The sequence below is a fragment of the Lontra canadensis genome, unplaced genomic scaffold, assembly GCF_010015895.1.
Source record: "Lontra canadensis isolate GAN:19392208 unplaced genomic scaffold, GSC_riverotter_1.0 scaffold29, whole genome shotgun sequence".
Lineage (NCBI taxonomy): Eukaryota > Metazoa > Chordata > Mammalia > Carnivora > Mustelidae > Lontra > Lontra canadensis.
This window is the reverse complement of record NW_022631023.1, coordinates 8,688,645-8,708,734: the sequence shown is the minus strand read 5'-3', so window position 1 is coordinate 8,708,734 and position 20,090 is coordinate 8,688,645. Positions and strand designations below refer to the sequence as shown.

General features: G+C 48.2%; 1 protein-coding gene across 5 annotated transcripts in view; it reads left to right on the top strand.

Annotated features, from left to right (window-relative positions):
- DOP1B (DOP1 leucine zipper like protein B) overlaps positions 1-20,090 on the top strand; it is a 106,299-nt gene that overhangs the window by 38,587 nt on the left and 47,622 nt on the right. For all 5 annotated transcript variants that reach the window (XR_004383616.1, XM_032865360.1, XM_032865358.1 and 2 more), the window contains exons 5-14: positions 2,341-2,530; positions 5,377-5,475; positions 5,790-5,913; positions 7,846-7,955; positions 8,216-8,330; positions 11,905-12,025; positions 13,987-14,106; positions 15,629-15,731; positions 16,407-16,598; positions 18,859-19,543. Coding sequence is in view for 4 of the 5 variants with exons in the window: in XM_032865360.1 (XP_032721251.1) it covers positions 2,341-2,530; positions 5,377-5,475; positions 5,790-5,913; positions 7,846-7,955; positions 8,216-8,330; positions 11,905-12,025; positions 13,987-14,106; positions 15,629-15,731; positions 16,407-16,598; positions 18,859-19,543 (1,859 nt within the window). In the remaining variant the exon portion in view is untranslated. The remainder of the gene's footprint in view (positions 1-2,340; positions 2,531-5,376; positions 5,476-5,789; positions 5,914-7,845; positions 7,956-8,215; positions 8,331-11,904; positions 12,026-13,986; positions 14,107-15,628; positions 15,732-16,406; positions 16,599-18,858; positions 19,544-20,090) is intronic.

The window sequence follows — 20,090 nt, the reverse complement described above, 5'->3', positions numbered from 1 at the left end:
AGGCTTAAGCTGCATTTTTTTAATAAAGAAAACTAGCCGGTGCACTCTGAATATTGAAGAAGGGATAGCTGAGGTGGCATTTCCCAGATTTCTTGTCTGTGGAATAGCTCGTGGCCAGTGTTCCATGGAACTGACTTTGGGAATACACTGTCTGAGCAAAGGGAGACGTGATATTAGTGCGTACATTGTAGTGTTTGCCCTGGGTTTTATCTAAGCATCAGTCTTCCCTTGAGAGGGATCCTGGAGAGAGGGAAGCACTCCTGGGGGCCTTCTCAGTTAATCTCCTTCTGTAGGAATCTTCCTAGCCTGGGGACATCCTGTCTGCCCAGGGAACAGTGACCCACAGGCCCCACCGTATACACTTCTGCTGTTTCCAGAGCTGGGTGCGATAAGCTGTATTTGTTTGCTCAGCCTCAGTAGGAGATCAGTCGGTATCTTTAGCCACTAAACCCTTCTGTTTGTGTTTCCTAAACATTTGGCTGTTAACTCATGCCTCTTCAGTTTTGTTTTTTTTTTTTCTGTAAAGATGATACTGTGCATCATTTGCACGGTAAAATTCAAGTATTTTATGAGACAAAAAGTTTAGACTAGTTTTAAAGAGAACAAAATTCACTGTTAATGTAAAAAGGTAGGGGCGCCTGGGTGGTTTAGTCGGTTAAGTGCCTGACTCTTGATTTCAACTCAGGTCATGATCTCAGGGTCATGAGATCGAGCCCTGCATTGGGCTCCATGCTCAGTGGAGAGTCTTCTTGAGGTTCTCTCTCTCTCCCTCTGGCCCACCGCCTTCACATGTGTGTGCACACGCTCTCTCTCTGATAAATAAATCTTGGGATGCCTGGGTGGCTCCGTTGGTTAAGTGGCTGCCTTCAGCTCAGGTCATGATCCTAGGGTCCTAGGGTCAAGTCCCCCATCGGGCTCCTTGCTCAGCAGGGAGCCTGCTTCTCCCTCAGCCTGCTGCTCCCCCTGATTGTGCTCTCTCTGGCAAAAATTTTAAATAAATAAAAATAAATCAATCTTTTAAAAAAAGGGTAGTAGATAATTTTTTTAAGTATGAAAAATCTTTGTATACCCTGGACTGATAATTGAAAAGTAAGCCAGAGACGATTTGAGTCATAATAAAAGGGAAAGGGTGGCATTCACTTCACAGTGTTTTTGCACGCCAGCTGCGTGTCCACCAATCTTCTGGAGTAAGGACGCATCAGCAGACAGCGCAGACCCGGTCATGGCAGGCGGTGGGGCCGAGCACTGACTGTTTGCCTGTGCAGAGGTTTACACGAGACCCTCTGGTCCTGCTCAGAATGCCTTCCCCTCACTTCTGTATCTCACAGCCGACAACTAACATGCACACAGTAAACTCGTCCTAGGGACCACTGCCAGGAAGCAGACATAGGATTTGGACGACAGAGGCCTTACTCCAGGAACCTGGGTAGCCCACTGCATCCCACTGGCCTGTTCCTTCTGTGATGTTTGTGTGTCTTCTTTGCAGATAGGAGATGTGAGGGATGGAATTCTTTTGGAATTGAGTTCGTCCACTCATTCAATGAAAGCCTGTTGTGGGAGTTTGCCTCTTCTGTTTTACTGACAGGTGCTATCATTGGCCTGGCGAAGCCATTTTCCTTGTTGACAGGGAAGATGCCCTCGTCAGCTGCACACAGGCCACGGAGCTGGGGTGGGGTTGCAGGGAGGGGTGGCCTGGCCTTGGTTAGTATCTGTGGAAAAAACAAGCCTGGACCTGCTGATGACGCTGCTTCTCTTAAGGGATGGACATGAAGTTGCTGATGGCATGTCAAGGGAGAGAGACCCAGATAGAGATAAGGGACAAAGAAACGTCAGGCATCAGCAGAACTTCCCAGAGCGGAAGTCAACATAGGGGCATGCTGTGGGCAGAGTGACAGGCTTTATGGAATTTGTCTCGGATAGGGGGCCCAGGCGAATTTTGTGCCCCATGTTTGTGAAGTCACATGTCCCCGGCTGTGCTCAGGTGGGGGGAACTTTATTATCACCTACGTCTCCAGTCAGTCGCACCAACCTCTTGGGGCATCCCCTCCTCCGAGCCCTGCAGATCCACAGCAAGGCCATGGAGAGGGATGGATCTCTCTGTGCCGCAGTGACACGACCGGCCAGATGCTTCCCATGGGCTGCGAAGCCGAACCTCTCGGGGCCACGTTTGTTTTAGCAAACTCCCATTTCAGTGACTGCCGGCAGGTGGACAGAACAGAAAGGCGAGAGATGGCAGCCACTCAGAATGATGAGAAAATGGGGTTTCACAGCGGGGGGGAAACCCGAGCAAGTAGTGGCTGCTCGGACCAAGCCCTTACAGTCTGTATCTCTTGTCCACAGAACAGACGCTCTGCTCCTGAGGCTCTCCCTGGTGGTCGGCAAAGAGGTGTTTTATGCTGCCCTTTGGGGAAGCGTCCTGGTGAGCCCGGCCATCCGCCTTCCTGCCTCTCTCTTTGTGGTGGGCCATATCAGCAGGGACTTGCCGGGCAAGGAGCAGAAGTACATGCTGGGGACGGATTACCAGCTCACGGTGGGTGCTTTGCTCCTCACGGGGCCGGCTTCCTCGTGCACAGGCTGTCAGCTGGGGCTGCAAAGGGGCATCAGTGGAGAGCAGCAGGGAAATAGAGGTGTTCCAGGCATCAGAGTACGTGTGTGCGCTCTGCTGCTGAGCAAGACGAGGAGGTGTCCTTATGCAGGATAATCCCCGGAATAATCCCCGGACTGGGGTGTTTGTTTTTCACATATGCATTAACAATTTACGTATACAGATACATGTTTGCCCCTAAGGAGGGCCCTTCTGGAGGCCCCGCCAGTACGGTTAGCTGTAAGCGGTGCTCCAGGGGCCTCGCAGAGTCTGCTGCTTTAGCTAGAACCTTGCTTCCTCCGTGGCCTTTGTCACAAAGCCCACTGTCTGCTCATCTCATTCGCTGCTCCTCCGGTCACTGTCTCTCAGTCCTGCTCCAGCTGTCGTCCTCTCCTCTCCTCTCTCAAATCCAGATTGTCAGGGCCCTTCCGGTGTCCATCCTCAGGCCCTTTGGAGGGCTGTTTGCTTCCCTGGCAAGGCCATCCCTTCTCATGACCCTGCTGGATCTTTCTCTTCTCCCCAGACTTCGGTCCTGTGTGTCTAATGGCCTGCAGTCTTTCGCCACCTAGTGGTAAACCCTAACAGCTTGTGTCTCTCCATTTTTACTGCCTTTCTTCCTTCAGTTTCAGATGCTGGCTTGGACTTTGCCATAATTTTCCGACGGGCTCCTCTCCAACGCGTCCTCTGCCCATCCAGGCTTTTTTTTTTTTTTTTCCTTTTTTTTTAATCACTCTTCGCTCTTTGCTTTGCTAAAGCAAAGCTTCGCTCATATCTACACTGTGCTTGAAAAATATCTGGATTCCTCTTGCCTACAGATAAAGTCCAAACTTGAGAGTATTTTTTTTCAAAGTATTTCTATTAACATATAATGTATTGTTTGCCCCAGGGGTACAGGTCTTTGCATCATCAGGCTTATGCATTTGCATAGCACTCACCATAGCACATACCCTCCCCAATGTCTATAACCCAACCACCCTCTATTTTAAGTCCACTCCCAACCTACCCATGCCTTGCCCTCCCTTCAGGCCTTCTGCCCTCCTGAATGGATGCCGAGCCTGGCCTGTAGGTCTGTGACACCACCTTGCTCCTTGCAATGACTCCCCATCCATTCTCCACCATCTCCACACACATCTTCCCTGTCCTTCTAGCTCAGCCTTCTCACAGAGTTTTGTTGTTTTCCCCAGTTGAAAGAGCTTTCCCTCCCCTCTTCAGAATTCTCATAGCTTTTTATTAGCATTTTTCTTACGGCTCTTCTGTATCCTGTCTCTTTATACTTGGAAAAGACACAAAATGTGTATTGAATTGGTTTGGAATCCATTTAACAGAATGTCTTTGGAGTTTCAGGTTAGCCAGAAGTTCCTTTTGGAACTGAAAGACATTCCTTTCTAGGATCATGGAAGTTGAGGTCTTAGAACCTCACCCTCTGGTCCAAGCCCCTCCAGGTCTCAGCTGGAACATGCGAGGCCCGCAGCTAACCGACTCTCCAGTGTTGCACTGTCCGTTTCCAGGCTCCTTGGGGGCTTCTGGGTATCACCTAAAACTGGCCCGCGTATGCGGCAGGCGGGGAGAGGCCAAAGAGAGAGGCCAGCCGCTCCAGATCCATAGGCGGCCAGTTGAATAAGAGAACTAGAGAGGCTTGTCTTGGGTGGCCACAGGTCCAGTAGAGCTCCACGTCTGTTCTGAAGAAAAGATTCACAGCAGCCGTACTCTCAGTTTTGAAGGGGAAAAAAAACATTTTACTGGTACTATAAAAATCTAATTGAAAGAGAAGAAAAGGGAAATCTGTGCACAGGTGAGGGCAGTAGTTACCAGTAAAGGAGAATAAAAGACAGAGTTCCATCAAATTGGGTCCTCACCGCAGCCGGCCTCGCTAGCTGGGGAAGGCCTGTGGAGACAGCCAGGCCGGAGTCCCGGTGGAGAGGCCTGGGTGGAGCGTCCTCCCCTCAGCTGGGACTTCCAGCTGACCATCCCCATAGGGCAGGATTTATAGGTCAGATGACGGGGTCTGAATTTAAACAATTATTCACCTCCATACAGTTTGGATCTAGCTGCATTCCTATGTTATCATGTCTTTACATCTTCAAGGAGCCTGGGCTGGGTGTGTTTGCCTCCCCTCCTGGATTCCATTCCGGGGGACCACCCCAGCCTGGAGCAGGAGGGGATGCAAAGCAAATTTCATAGCTCTTGGCGTCCAGACCAGAAGGGCCAGTTCTGACTGAGAGGCCAGCGGATGTCCACTAACCAGGATCCCCAGGTCACCTTTGCGGCATGAGTCTCAAACACATTTTTTAACCTCCCTGTGTATGTGTAGGTCAGGGTGGCTGGTTATGCAGGACAAATCCCAGAAACCTTCATCCATACAATTCCGCACCCACCTGCCAAGTCTTAAAAGTCTACATAGCAGACTTAACCGGGCTCAGTAACGTATACCGCGCGGGTGTTCTCAACACCACATTTCTGTCACAAGGCTATGTCCCTTGGGAGCTTGAGCAGGCAAGGCAAGCAGAGTGCGCATTCCAGGACCCGGGAGGAGGTGAGGCGCCGCCAGCTCCACAGGTCAGCCAGGTCACGTCTTGTCCATGACCTCCTCCAGCGCAAGTTGCCCCCCAGGGTCTAGGGCTAGAACCTGCATTTCCCACATTTGCACCTGACTGTTCAGTTCCTGGCTTCACACAGTGGTTTCAAGGTTCCCAGTAGAAGTTACTCTCATTTCTGTGACTGTAAACAGTAGCCTGCCAAGTACTACTAAATGTCTGGGGAGTGAAATGTTCATGCTGTCTTATCGTTTACAGGTAAAGTCTCTGTGTGCCTCACTGTTGGACTCAAATGTCCTGGTGCAAAGAAATAACCTGGAAATTGTTCTGTTCTTCTTTCCATTTTATACCTGTCTGGTAAGTCATCTGTGTTCTTCCACGGAAGTCACTGGTGTTTCCTGAGGACATGGGGCAGGTGGGTTGGACCTCAGAGCCACTTTGTGATCACCGTTTGCTTTCAGCCAAAACAATTTTTCAGTCCTTGTTCCTTTTTGTGAGGAGGATGTTTCCGTAGCAAAAACTGCATGGCTTCTGGCCGTGGGCATTGCAAAGAACCAACTCCTTTTGAGAACTTTCTTTTTAAGATAAAGCTTTGTAGACTGGTAAGGGGGACCACGTGTCCAAAAGCTCCATCATCCCTTTGCGGTAAAGTGTTCTCTGTCCTCCAACAGGACTCCAGTGAGAGAGCCATTCCCTTGCTCAGATCAGACCTCGTGCAGATCCTGTCAGCGGCCACCCAGACCCTACTGAGGAGAGACATGTCTCTGAACAGAAGACTTTATGCGTGGTTACTAGGTACTGAGCAGTATCCAATAAGTGAAAGTCAAAGTTAACGTGAAACCTTTCAGTGCTGATTTTTGGAACAAGTTTCAATCGTGGTGATAACGTTTCTGAATCATAAGATATGGAAAGATAACATGCTGATTAAATAGGGCCTGGTCCCCTGAGTTCTGCCTGCACTGTAGCTTGGGTTATGTTATAGGTATTATACTTAAAAACAGGGACATAAGTAAGTGGGATATCTATTGAATATTGAACATTGAATCCCATTTTAAGAAGCTTGAAATACCACCAAAAAAAAAAAAAAAATGGTAGCTAAACCTTATTCAAGTAGAAGCCTGTCGCTATAAAGAAGTCTCATGGGTTTGGGGGTATGAGAGAAGACCCACAAATGTTACAGATTTTGGGTAAAAGAAGGTTTGGCCTGGATGGGAATGTCTGTGGCATTGACATCAAGTTTTGGAAGACATTTGGATGACTTAAGGGGAGAGCTTGAGAACCCAGGCTTCTGTTTCTGCAGACAGCCTGTAAACTTGTAGGAGAAGAGCCCCTGACTGTTGGTTGGAAGTCTTCATAGGGACAAGAGTCCAGGAAACCACAGGGCTAGGAGGCGAGCACTTTCTGAATTTTATAAATTCCCATGTTCATGTTCCTGAGCAGCAGTGGTATACAAAGCGACCATGAAGGGACTCCATAGGTTTTTTCTTTTTTAAGAGGAGTTTTGGGTTCACATCGAACCTAAGAGGAAGGTACAGAGAGTTCCCAGCTTCCCCCAGGTTCCCCCTCCCCCCACCAGGGTGGCACATTTGTCATAGTTGGTGAACCAGCGCTGGCACGTCATCACCCAGACTCTCTGGTTTCCATCAGGGCTCGCTCTTGCTGATGTGCGTTCTGTGGGTGTAGACAGATGTGTGAGGGTGTGTGTCCACCAGGACAGCATCCACGCAAAGTAGTCTTACTGCCCTAAAAAATCTTCTGCTTCACCGATTTTATAACCCTCAACATGGAGGTCTTTTCACACCAGAGGCAGAAAGTTCTCTGCACCCTTTCTTTCCTCTTTTCTCCCTAGTTACAGAACTTTCAGAACCCATTGCATAGAAGTTCATGAAGGATTTCAAGAAGAATATTTACAGGCTCTTTAAGCATTTTTATCAAAAGGATGATTTTGCTAAATGATCAGCTCTGTCCTGGTTGACCTTGACTTGCTGTGTATAGAGAGGACCCAGGATCCAAGTCCAGTGCTGAGCCCAGCCTGTTAGCCTCAGCCTCAGAGCCCATGCTCTCTCCTTGTACCACAAGTTGCCCTCCCTTGCCCCAAAGACCTGCAGACTTACCCAAAGCTCAAAATAAGGGCATATATATGAGAACAGCTTGGTTTCACATATGGTCATACAGACACTGGTTTTAAAAACTGATCCTCATTGGGGCGCTTGGGTGGCTCAGTGGGTTAAAGCCTCTGCCTTCAGCTCAGGTCATGATCTCAGGGTCCTGGGATGGAGCCCTGCATCGGGCTCCCTGCTCAGCGGGGAGCCTGCTTCCTCCTCTATCTCTGCCTGCCTGCTTGTGATCTCTCTCTCTGTCAAATAAACACATTAAAAAAAAATCTTAAAAGGAAATTTTAAAAAAGAAACTTTAAAAAAAAAATAAAAAAAAATAAAAATAAAAACTCATCCTCCTTCCTTTAGATCTTTGTAATCAGACAATCAGAGACCCTGAGGATGAATTCTCGGAACAAACTAAATTGATGTCCGTTGAAGCGGAGTCCTTGGTACCCCCACGTTTTTCTCAAAAGAAGAAAATGTGACTTAGTCTTGCCAGATTGGAATTTGGTTTTCTGTTGGAGGAATTCTATTTTTAAAAATGCTGGAGCATGAGACCTTTGCACAGGATTATGTACTTTAAAATTGTAGAGCTTGTTAACAGCTCATGATCCTTGTTCTTTTATAGGTTCAGATATTAAAGGAAATACCATCGTGCCAGAATCTGAGCTCTCAAATTCTTACGAAGACCAGTCCTCGTATTTTTTTGAAAGATATTCCAAGGATCTTTTAGTTGAGGTAAAGGAGCCTTTCTGGAAAGTAGATCCCAGTCAGAACATTCCTGATCATGATTCCTCTGTGAATTGATGGGCAGGACCTCAAAGCAGACATGGGGCATGTCCTGGATCCACGGTGGGGAAACCTTCTCTGTGCTCATTCCATGCCACGTGACTGGTTTTCTCTCTATCCCAGAGTTTTTACAAGTAGAACAACCAGTAATGTCAAACTGTGCTGTGTACAATATCCTGATCTGTGGCTTTAAAAACAAAACAAAACAGGGTCTAGCTGAAATACTGCACCAGAAGTTCTCAGACGCCGACGTAGAGGAACGTCACCACGCGTACCTGAAGCCATTCCGAGTCCTCGTCAGTCTGCTCGACAAGCCGGAAATAGGTAACGTGCGAAGCGTCGTCACCATCATGAGCCCGATGTGGATTGCCTGTGCGAGACACATCAGCATGTTATTTTGAGTGTAATTCCATCAGAGCTTCCAAATCTTGAAGCACTTCAGCCCGGTTATGTGTTCAGTGGCCATATCTAGGCACCACTTAGGAGTTTTGCACAATAACGTGAGCACTTTTGTTAGAGAAATCCTTTGAGCTCCTACTGTGCACATCTTGGTGTGTGCCAACAAAGCGCATACTGTACTGACTTGGCGAGAATGTTCTTTCTGTCAAATATTAGGCTTCAAGTGAGCTTTGATTTTATTTTCAAGGGAGTGGGAGACCCTCCTCCCTCTTTTTTCCTTGTGACTTGGGGCAGGCACTTCTGCCATGTGGGCCTCAGGCTGTTCCTCTGCCAAAGGAACAGAGCTGAACTAGACTCCGGTTTCTAAAGGGTCCCCTGATACACACTGTGGTCCTGTGAGCCTCAGCTGAAAAAATGACCTTCTCTCCCTTGCTTAAAGAATAGAAATTGCTCCTATATCCATTCACAGTAAGATCTTAATATCCAAGGTGCCTGGGTGGCTCAGTCAGGTAGGTGTCTGCCTTCCACTCAAGTCATGATCCCAGGGCCTAGGATCGAGCCCCACAGTGGACTCCCTGCTCAGCGGGGAGCCTGCTTCTCCCTCTCCCCTTGCTCCCCTCCCCTGCTCATGCTCGTGTGCTCTCTCTCTGCCAAATAAATAAAATCTTAAAAAAAAAAAAAAAAGATCTTAATATCTAGTCACTTGAACACCATAATGGGGTCTCCATCTTCTCCATAGGATTTCAAGGGTTTTTTTGTTATTGTTTGTTTTTAAAGATTTTATTTGCGAGAGCAAGAGAGCACAGGTGTGGGGAGGGGCAGAGGGAGAAGGAGAAGCAGACGTGGGGCTCGATCCTAGGACCCTGGGATGAGCCGAAGGCAGATGCTTGACTGACTGAGCCACCCAGGAGCCCTGAGATTTCAAGTTTGATGGTGTCGTCTGAGTGCTCAGGATTTATACACTGCCTGGTAGCTGTTTGCAGAGAACAAGAATCAAGGGCTTTATCAAGGTCCCTTCTCCCTCTGCTCTTGGGGTGGAGGTTGGAGACCGTTTATTCATTTAGGGACAGGCGTGGAGCATTTGCTATGTGGCAGGGATGATGCTAGGCTCTAGGGATGCAAGGGGGGGGAAAGGCATCCAGTCAAGTTGTATGGAAGGGAGACTCTGAGGACCTCATGTGTTTTTACTGTTGTTAATCATAACAGCTGACATTTTTTGAGCATTTTTTTGTTTGTGAAGTGATTTGTATACATCATTTACATCTCCCTATGTACCTCCTTGCCTCCAACAACCCTGAAGTGGGTTTTCTCACTATTCCCATCTTACAGATGGAAAGAATAAGGTTGAGCAAGAGTAAGTGATTTGCCAGAGGCTGCCTGGGAACTGAGATTAAAATGCGGTCTGTTTGACTCTAGAGCCTAAGCTCTCTGACAGGACACAGCTGCTTACCTGACTGCACGCAGACCCACCACACCTGAGATGCTCGGTCATAGAACTCGGATGACCTTGTATCCCATGACGTGTACAGCTCTAGCTGCTCTTGGCCAGACTCAAAGCATGAAACGTTTGTCCCTCCAAACTCTGGCCTTAAGCGCCCCTGAGCGTGCCCTGTGCCCTTCCCCCGTCCCTCCCCTCCTCTGCTACCTCAGTCCACCGGCGATGGCTCTCCCTCTTTGTGTGGAGTGACTGCAACTCAGAAAAATCATGATTTCCACTAAAAAATCAAGTGAGCTTTGTAAGTGTATTGGGAGCTTCCTGCATAACTTGGGGAAATAACCAAAGAAGAAAGGTAACCGCATTTTGGAGGCTGGGGGTTTTATGTCTCGACCTTGACCCTCGGTGAGCCAAGTGAAGTGTTGCTGTCATCTCGGGCTCCAGGTCGGCGTTTCCAGAAGGAGATGAATGGCAGCTTTCTGCCCGATTCAGCCTTCTGATTTTCTTGTCTGTCACTTTCGTTGTCCCAGGGAAGACATACTTGGGAGGCAGAGGAGTGGATTATACAGAAGTAGAGCTGAAGGGGCAGGGCGGTCATTGTTTTGCTACCAGGCGTCTCCCACTGCCTCATTTTCTCCTTCAGTCACGGCAACAAACTTGCCATCATTTGTAAAAAGCATTCAGCATCTTTACACTGTAGATAAAATATATATGCGGGGCTTTTGGTGAAAAAAGTTTTCTCAGAGGCACATCCTCTGTTTTTGTGAAAAAGAAGTATAAAAGAATGGATCGATCTGCTGGCTGCTTTTTAACACAGATACGTTGACAGAGCTTTCATTTCCTCTGAATCGATCCAGTTTTCCTCCCTTGAACACATGGGTGAGAGGTCACTCCCTTCCCTGCCTGGTGGTTGCTGTGTACGCAGCAGAAATGTCTAGCCGCCTTCCACCTGCCTGATCGGCAGGAATGGTTCCCTAACCTGCAGCTGGTTCCATTCTTTTGTGCCATTTAGTAAGCTTTTCAGGAGTGGTGGCATTGCTTTTGTGGGATACTAGCTCATGATAAAAAGATTTTGGGGGAGTGCTCCTAGGTGGCTCAGTGGGTTAAAGCCTCTGCCTTCGGCTCAGGTCATGATCTCATGGTCCTGGGATCGAGCCCCACATCGGGCTCTCCGCTCAGCAGGGAGCCTGCGTCCCCCTCTCTCTCTGCCTGCCTCTCTGTCTGCTTGTGATCTCTGTCAAATAAATTAAAAAAAAAAAAAAAAAGGTTTTGGAGGGGTACCTGACTGGCTTAGTCGGTGGAGCATGTGACTCCTGATCTCAGGGTCATGAGTTCGAGCCCCATGCTAGGTATAGAGATTACTTAAAAAAATAAAATAGGGGTACCAGGCTGGGGCAGTTGTGTCTGACTCGGTTTTGGCTCAGGTTGCAATCCCAGGGTCATGAGATTGAGCCCTGCATTGGGCTCGAGCTCGGCCTGGAGTCTGCTTGGGTTTCTCTCTCTCTCTCTGCCCTTCCCACCCCTGTGCTCGCTCACACTCTCTCCAAAATAAATAAATCTTAAAAAAATAAATACATAAAAATGTAAAAAAATTTTAAAAGAATGTAAGATAGAAAAGTGGTCCTACTCATTGGTATTTATGCTGCGTAGCATCTCTGACCAAGCAGTTCGTGCACACTTACACACCCTGAGCGTACATCCTGGCTCCCCCAGACAGAGTCTGGCTTGGATGAGTTCCTTCACCTCTCGGTGCCTGTCCCTTATCTGTCATCAGTGCAGTAGTGCAGTACCTGGTCTTATGGCTATTGTAAGGATTAAATAAGGTTTAACCGATAGAAAATGCTTAGAACAGTGTCCAGCACGTGGTGAGCACTACAAAAATATTGGCCATTTTCACAGATGGTATTCCCTAGCTAAAGTTGTCGTTGCCAAACTGAAGTTTCTGAGCATTTTAGACAATAAAATTGTGTGTGCAGTTATGCTCTCTCTTTTCACGCATGTGTCATTTACTGATGTAAACATGGATTGTTCATCTTTCTCTGACCGTTTTCGTTTTAACTGCAGGGCCTCGAGTGGTTGGGGATTTGTTTCTCGAAGTCATCCGGGCCTTTTATTCTTACTGTGGAGATGCGCTCGGCTCCGATCTTAAACTTAGTTATACCCAGAGTGGAAACTCGCTAATAAGGTATGGGTTTGGCCCCCAGCTTCACGCTTCTTCCCCCCTCCCTTATGGCATGAATCTCTTTTCCCTGCTGTTTATTAGAAATTGTTGGGGCTAGAGAACATGGGCACACAAGGCATCATACCAGCCATGAAGATAACTGATGTTCTTGAGTCCATCACCACGAATGGCCTGTTTCCTATTGGCTGGCGTCAGAGGCGTGTGAGCTAGTCTCTGCCCAGCCTGGGCTGTACAGACCCTATTTACTGGCAGGTGCACAAGCCGTTTAAGGGCAGCTGGATCTGGTGTCCCCGTGGGGGGACTTACAAGGGAGGGCGGTGAGGGCTGAGAGAAGATTGGGAGGTGGAGCCAGGGTCCAGCGGCAGAGGGGACACCCAGCCAGGGGCTCCCCAAGGACATGTGCTGCACGACCCCGAAGGCAGAGCATGTGGGGTTCAGGACCTGGCAGGGGTGTTGTCTTGGAGCGTGTGGTTTTCTCTCAACCGTGGGTTTTGTTCTTGTTCTTTTTTTTTTTTTTTAAGGATTTGTTACTATACTGGTGGTGGGGTGGGGAGAAAGGGTTGAGGGAAAAGCAAGCTCCCTGTGGAGGAGGAAGCCCCACATAGGACTCAATCCCAGGACCCTGGGATCATGACCTGAGCCGAAGGCAGACACTCAACTGACTGAGCCACCTGGGTGCCCCTTGCTTTTGTTCCTTTTAAGACAATACAGTCTCTTACTTTTTACTTTATCCTTGATGTAATTTCCTTCTGCCTGAATTGGCATTGGGTATATTGAAAATATAAATCTATTTGAAGATTTCTCTGGCTTCTCAATTGTAAATGTACCAAGAGTTCTGAGTGTTTGCTTTTTTTCTCCTAGAATGTTTGTTCTTTTCTCCTAGAATTATTATCTTCTGAATGTGAAAGTAATACATGCCATTTGTGGAACATACCGATATTTGAAGGTATCAAGAAAAAAGATATCACCCACAATCCCACTGCCCTTGAGAGAAACACATGAAACATTTTCATTTCTCTCTAGACTTTGAATGCATACATTAATATATAGCTGCATATCTTTTATTTTAAAGATGGAATTACAGGGCTGCCTGGATGGCTGTGTCGGTTAAGCGTCCAACTCTTGATTTTGGCTCAGGTCATGGTCTCAAGGTCATGGGGTCAACCCCGTGTCAGGCTCCACGGTCAGCAGGGAGTCTGCTTGAGATCCTCTCCCTCTGCCCCTCCCCCAGCTCCTGCATGCACGCTCACTCGCTCTCTCCTTTTAAATAATATACAAAGATGGAATTACGTTAGCTATTTCGTTGCCTGTTTTTTTTAAATGCAAGTTGTGGGTAGCTCCCCTGTCTTCTGCAGTGGAGCGTAACTTTGCCTTAGGCTCCTCAGTAAGGATTTATATTTGTTTAAATAAATCCTGACTAGGGGCACCTGGGTGGCTCAGTGGGTTGAGGCCTCTGCTTTTCGGCTCGGGTCATGATCTCGGGGTCCTGGGATCGAGCCCCGAATCCGGCTCTCTGCTCGGCGGGGAGCCTGCTTCCTCCTCTCTCTCTCTCTCTGCCTGCTTCTCTGCCTACTTGTTGTGATCTGTCAAAAAAAAAAAAAAAATCTTTAAAATAAATCCTGACTGACCAAACGGGTGTACCATGTTATTTCACCAGCAGGGTGTCTAAGGCCTCACAGATGGGCTAAAACTGCTTTCCTTTACCAGATTCTTTTTACAGTAGCTCTTTATACTTACTCCCAAGAGAATGCCTCAGTGTAAATATTGTTTATACAATATAAATATTGTTTAGGATGGCGTTACGCAAACTCTTTCCTATATCAGGCCAGTAACATTTTTACCTTTATTGGGATTTGTCTGTCTCTCTAGAAGTAAGTAAACGAATTACAGTTTTTCAGACATGGTGTTCTCATGATAGACGGCTTCTCATAGATGCATTCATGAGCATCTGCCTTCCTTTACAGTGCAATAAAAGAAAACAGAAATGCCTCTGAGATTGTTAAAACAGTGAATTTGCTGATCACATCCCTCAGCACAGACTTTCTCTGGGACTATATGACCAGGTGTTTTGAGGACTGCTTTAGGTAAGTATCCAGTTTGGGATTATGGAATGTTCAGGAGGCTTTTGTGGTCTCATAGCTGTTAATATGGCTCAGGTTGGGTGGTCTCTGCTGAGCACATGATGGGAAAGAATTCTCTTAAAATTGTAGTAGAATAAAAAAACATTGCCGGTAAGAAGCCTCAGGTACTCTGTGCCCCAGAATTCTCGAGCTTCCTTATTTATTAATTCTAAGTCGAGAAAACCTTCTGCATTTTCTCGTTACATTGACCAGATACAACTGTACGCAGCGTTCCCGGAAGCTCATTTGTTTAAAGGGGTGGAGATCTGTGGTTCTGTGACTAGAGTGCATGGTTTTAAAATCATTAGTCTTCTTAAATTCTTACTGAAATTTTTGTATCACTGGTCAGATAAAAGCATTAAGGTCTTAAGCTGCCATGAGCAGCTTTATGTCACCGTTCACCTGGTCAGTGACTTGTACCACCTCGCCGTTGTGGACCGTGGCGCGCTCTGGGGAACCGCATGCTTCCCTGTCAGCCTATCCCAGGCCCCTCTCTCCACAGGGGAGCAATAGTGTCATCTCTCAGACCCTGTCCTGTCCTGAGTCACACGGTTAGACTTCCTTGGTGTCACTGTTCTTTCCCTACCTGGCAACTCAATAGAAGTTTTCCTTGTTGTTTGCTGTGGGCTCTTCTCTGGCCTGAAAGCCTTCCAGGTATACTCGTTATCTCCTCAGGACACCCCAAAGAGAAGCAGACATTTGGATCACATAAGAAAGTCAGAGCCCAGGGACAAGAGGCCCATCGTGTGGCATTGCACAGGAATTAGCGGCCAGCCGAGGCGGGAACCCAGGAATGCCTGACCTCTCAGCTGCTCCCCACTGTGCCCCTCTGTGTCCTCTAGAGCCAGGGCCCAGTGGGCACTCAAGTCTGTGATGAATCAGTTACCTGTAGCCAGAGCCAGGGGTAGCAGCAAGGCCGTGTTGAACCGAAGCCTGTTTCCATTTCAGAATTCCCAAGGTGTGTTTTCTTTAAGAAATAAAAAAGAAGAAAAGAAAAATCAACTACAAAGAGTTTCAAATGTAAGAAAGAATAAGAAATAATGCCAGACACACACACACCCATTACTGAAATTATACACTTGGCCATTGTTTTTCAGATTTTTTTTTTTTTTTTTTCCAAGGAATAAAATGTTGCTACCCAGACGGCCCTTGGAACATGGTTTGCGGGGGCGCGTAGCATCACTCCTTGCTGGAGCTCCAGGTCCGCTGGGTGTGGCATCCCACCTGGGCCTGGGCCTGCCCTCATCGGAGCTGGTGGCACGCAGGTCTGAGTGAACCTGTTTTGGAGACAAGCAAGTTCAAGGCACAGACTGACACTCTGTGTCTGATAGTTTTAGTCACTGGAGCTTCCTTACCGGAATGACAGAGCTGCCTTTCATTATGTTTGAAATAGGGTAACTTGCTTGCGCATCATAAGAAATGCTTGAAGTTATTAAAGGAGAAAAAATTGATCTGTTTTTTTTTTTTTTTCCTGTGACTTGTGTAGACCAGCGAAGCGGGCTTTTCCTGTGGGGAAGAGCATCGGCCCTCCCCCGACGGTGTCAGAACTCTGCACCCTCTTGGTGTTCCTCCTGGACGTCATCCCCTTGGTAAGGCCCCTGGCCGAGAGGAGGCGGCTCTGTGCTTGCTGTTGTTCACGTTCTCGTTAGTGTCCTTGGCCTGATAAACCTCACCTTCCTGAAAAGTGGCTGCACGTAAATGCACACCTGCAGTGTTTGTTTTGGCATGGAAGATGTAGCTGAATGTAATCTCCTATGCCTTTTATGTCTTATTTAAAAGAGGTTATAGGGGCGCCTGGGTGGCTCAGTGGGTTAAAGCCTCTGCCTTCGGCTCAGGTCACGATCTCAGGGCCCTGGGATGGAGCCCCGCATCGGGCCCCTGCTCAGTGGGAACCTGCTTGTTCCTCTGCTCACCCCCCCACCCCCACTCACTCTCATTCTCTCTCTCATAAATAAATAAAATCTTTTTAAAAAATGGACTTTCGGGCGCCTGGGTGGCTCAGTGGGTTAGGCCGCTGCCTTCGGCTCAGGTCATGATCTCAGGGTCCTGGGATCGAGTCCCGCATCGGGCTCTCTGCTCGGCAGGGAGCCTGCTTCCCTCTCTCTCTCTGCCTGCCTCTCTGTCTGCTTGTGATCTCTGTCTGTCAAATAAATAAATAAAATCTTTAAAAAAAAAAAAAAAATGGACTTTCTAAGGCACCATTTTTTTTTTTTCCTGACCAGAAATTGGAAACCTGTAGTTAAACGCATGTCTGTTTTCCACAGGAACTTTACTCTGAAGTGCAAACCCAGTACCTCCCTCAGGTGCTGGGCTGCCTGGTGCAGCCTCTGGCCGAGGAGATGGAGGCGTTGAGCTTACCAGAGCTCACCCAAGCCTTGAAGACGTGTTTCAAAGTGCTCAGCAAGGTCCAGATGCCACCTTCCTACCTGGACATGGAGCCCACGAGTGGAAGCACGGTACAGCCCTGGGGAGCGGATGTGGTTCTCTGGGCTTGGCCTACTTCCTGGGAGCGGGAAGTAATTAGGGTGGGCTAGGGTAGAAGTAAAGACCAGAGGATGTAAAGGTGTTACCTAAAATCTGCTTCTAGAATCCTCAAACGCTTCCCAGAAGCTTTTAGCGTGGAAGCTGACCACCCCCCTTCCTTTGCCCACCCCCGCCACTCCCCCCTACAGGTACTGGTTTGATTTGGCTCACTGTCCAGACCTTGCTATGTGTGTGTGTGTGTTTGTGTGGTGTTGGTGTCCTTTTAGACACATAAGTGAGATGCTCATTTACTTGGGCTGCAGTAACAAAGTACCACTGACCGAGGGACTTAAACGAGAGGGAGTTACTGCCTCCTGGTTCTGGAGGTCAGAAGTCTGAGGCCACGTGTGGGTGGGGATGGTTTTCTCTGGGGAGGGATGGGGGGAGTTGGCTCCATCCTCTGTCCCTGCTTCTGGTGGTGCTGGCAGGTTCTGGGGTCCCCCTGCTGTAGACTCACCATCCTGCTCTGTCTTCATCCCCACCCTGTGTGCAGATTTCCTTTTTGTAAGGACATGGGTCATGTTGGATTGGGGCCCATGCTAATGAGCTCATTTTAACTTGACCATCTGCAAAGAACCTGTTTCCAATAAGGTCACATTTCCAAGTGCCGGGGTAGGACTGATTCATCTTTTGAGGGGGACACAGTTCAACCCATAACATACACTAGTCTCTGACTTGCTCTGGTTCTCAAACAGTGTTCTGGGGACCTCATTCCATACCGGTTTATGTAGACGCTTCTTACTCTTGGGTGACTTCTGTGTGATAGTCTAGGTGTGGCTTTCCCATGTCTTCCGGGCTTCTCCTCTCAAGGGCATTTAGGTGATTTCTGGTTTTTCACTGTTACAGGCAGTGCTGTGCTAAGCTTCCTTGCGCAGCTGGCTCGTGGTCGCAGGTTTCTCTGAAGGGTCAGTCCCTCTCTGTGGGTTTCAGTCAAACCCATTTCCTTTTAAACTGGAGAGATACGTGCTCCTTCTAAATTGGCACGGATCCTGCCAAACGGTCCTCCCAGAAGACGGTAACCAGTCAGGAGCTGAGGGCCTGCAGTCTTTTTTGTTTTGTTTTGTTTATTTGACAGACAGAGATCACAAGTAGGCAGAGAGGCAGGCAGAGCGAGAGGAGGAAGCAGGCTCCCTGCGGAGCAGAGAGCCTGATGCGGGGCTCGATCCCAGGGCCCTGGGATCATGACCTGAGCTGAAGGCAGAGGCTTAACCCGTGAGCCACCCAGGTGCCCCTGAGGGCCTGCAGTCTTTGGGTTATTTTTATTTTCTATTTGCTTAAAGATTTGAAACCTCGGCCCTTGACACCCGTCCAGTGCAGCTGCGGGCTGGAGCGCAGGCCGACTGGGCGGCGGACACCCAGAAAGAGAGCTGCTCCCAGCGCTCAGGGCTAGGCCTACACTGGGGTGCAGACCCACTCACAGACTGTTAACTCCCTTTCCAGAGTTAGTCCTTTTTTTTTTTTCCTAGCTGTATTAGCTAATAAAAAAGTCCCTTAAATGATTTCAGATACAAAATTTAAGCATGTGTCTTCAAACATAATTATCGATGTTTCACAAAGCGTGGAATATTTTATTCTTCCCTGTAGAGCACAGTGGTTTAAATGCTGGAATGTTTTAAATTTAATGGGATATTAATGACGTTAGCAGTGTAAGAGGAGAGGTTGACTGATTAAAGATCATAGTGTCGTCCCTTTGAAAAAGCGATGGAGCGCGCGCACACACACTCACACACACACACTCACCAGTAGGTCAGTGGAGGGGTGCTTATATGTACATGGGTAAACACTTTATTCTGGCTTTCTGCTTTCATTTTATTTCTTTATGCCTTTATTTTGCCCTCCGCCTGACATCCTCATTCAGTTTTTTAATTTAAATATGCCAGAAACTCTTCTTAAATAACATTTTTGAACCTTGAACCTAAATAAATAATACAAAGTAGGCTCAAAGCCCGCCTTCCTGGAAAGTATGGGGCCCAGGAGCCTCTTCTTTGGGCTTGCCCCCCCTTCTTTCCCCTTTTGTGCCTTCTTCATTGTATTATACACTTTTACACAGGGGTTCTCTTGGTGTAGAAAATTGGGATTTCAAAAAAACTGGAAGTAACCTATTCATGATTTGCCTGATTCAGCTGGTATTTGAATTCCTTGGCCTTAGGAGATGTGTACAACACAAATTTCCTTTTTTTTTTTTTTCCGCAGAGTCCAGTAAAAGGTGAAAACAGTGAAGTGATTATAGACACAAAAGCAGTGATTCCGGCTGACGAAGATGCTTCGTTTCCTCCCCTTAAATCTGAAGACAGCGGGATTGGGCTGAGTGCCTCGTCGCCAGAACTCTCGGAGCACTTGAGGGTCCCCAGGGTTTCTCCGGAGAAAGACGATGTTTGGAAGAAGGGTGGGAGCATGCAGAGGACGTTTCTTTGCATCCAGGAGCTGATCGCCAACTTTGCCCACAAGAACATATTTGGAGCACAGCTGACAGGGTCCGGAGAAGAGAACAAGTGTGACGAGCCCGCGGGCCGGAGGGACGAGGACGGGCCACCGTGCTCAGCGGGCAGCGACTCCGACAGGAAGAACCCGTGGGACACGAAGCCCATCAGCGTGCCCCAGTTTAAGCAGATGCTCTCAGACTTGTTCACAGCTCGAGGGTCTCCGTTTAAGACAAAAAGTGCAGAGTTGCCATCGCCTCCGCCCAGGAGCCCCGGCCAAAAAAGGGAGGAGGACTGGGCTATGGAGCAGGTGGTTGTTGACTTGGGGAGCTCACGGGAGGGCTGCAGGGAAGCCTTCGCGGCCGCCTGCCACCTGCTGCTGGACTGCGCCACCTTCCCCGTCTACCTGTCCGAGGAGGAGACAGAGCGGCTCTGCGAAGTGCTCTTCCAGCTTCCCGGTGAGAGGGCTGCCCCCCTGGAGTCTGCCCTGAGGAGTCCCGTCACGTGGCCCACACCCTCTCTGCCACGTGTGTTTTTGTCGTTTGTGGTGTGGGCTTTTGACTTGCCTCTTAAAGATGGCAGATTGGTGAGGCTGGGACCGTATTTTTAAACTTGAGGAGTCCCACAAAGCCTGTTAAGAGGCCTGGAACGTAAAAGGTGCTTCATGATAAATAGTAAATAGACTAGTTGATGAGACCGGTCGTTAAAGATTTGTGTTAGTCTGCTAAGGTTACTGTAACGAAGTACCACTAAATGTCTTAAACAAAAATGCATTGCCCCACAGTTCTGGAGGCAGAAGTCTGAGATTACCATATTGGCTGGGCTGTTCTGGAAGGTTCAGAAGGATGTGTTCTAGCCTCTCCCTAGCTTCTGGTAGTTCCTTTGCTCATGGCATCATAACTCCAGTCTTTTCATGGCTTCCCCCTGTGTACGACTATACGTCCTGTGTTCAGTTTCCTTTTTATAAGGACACCAGTTACATTGGATTGGGACCCACTCTAATAG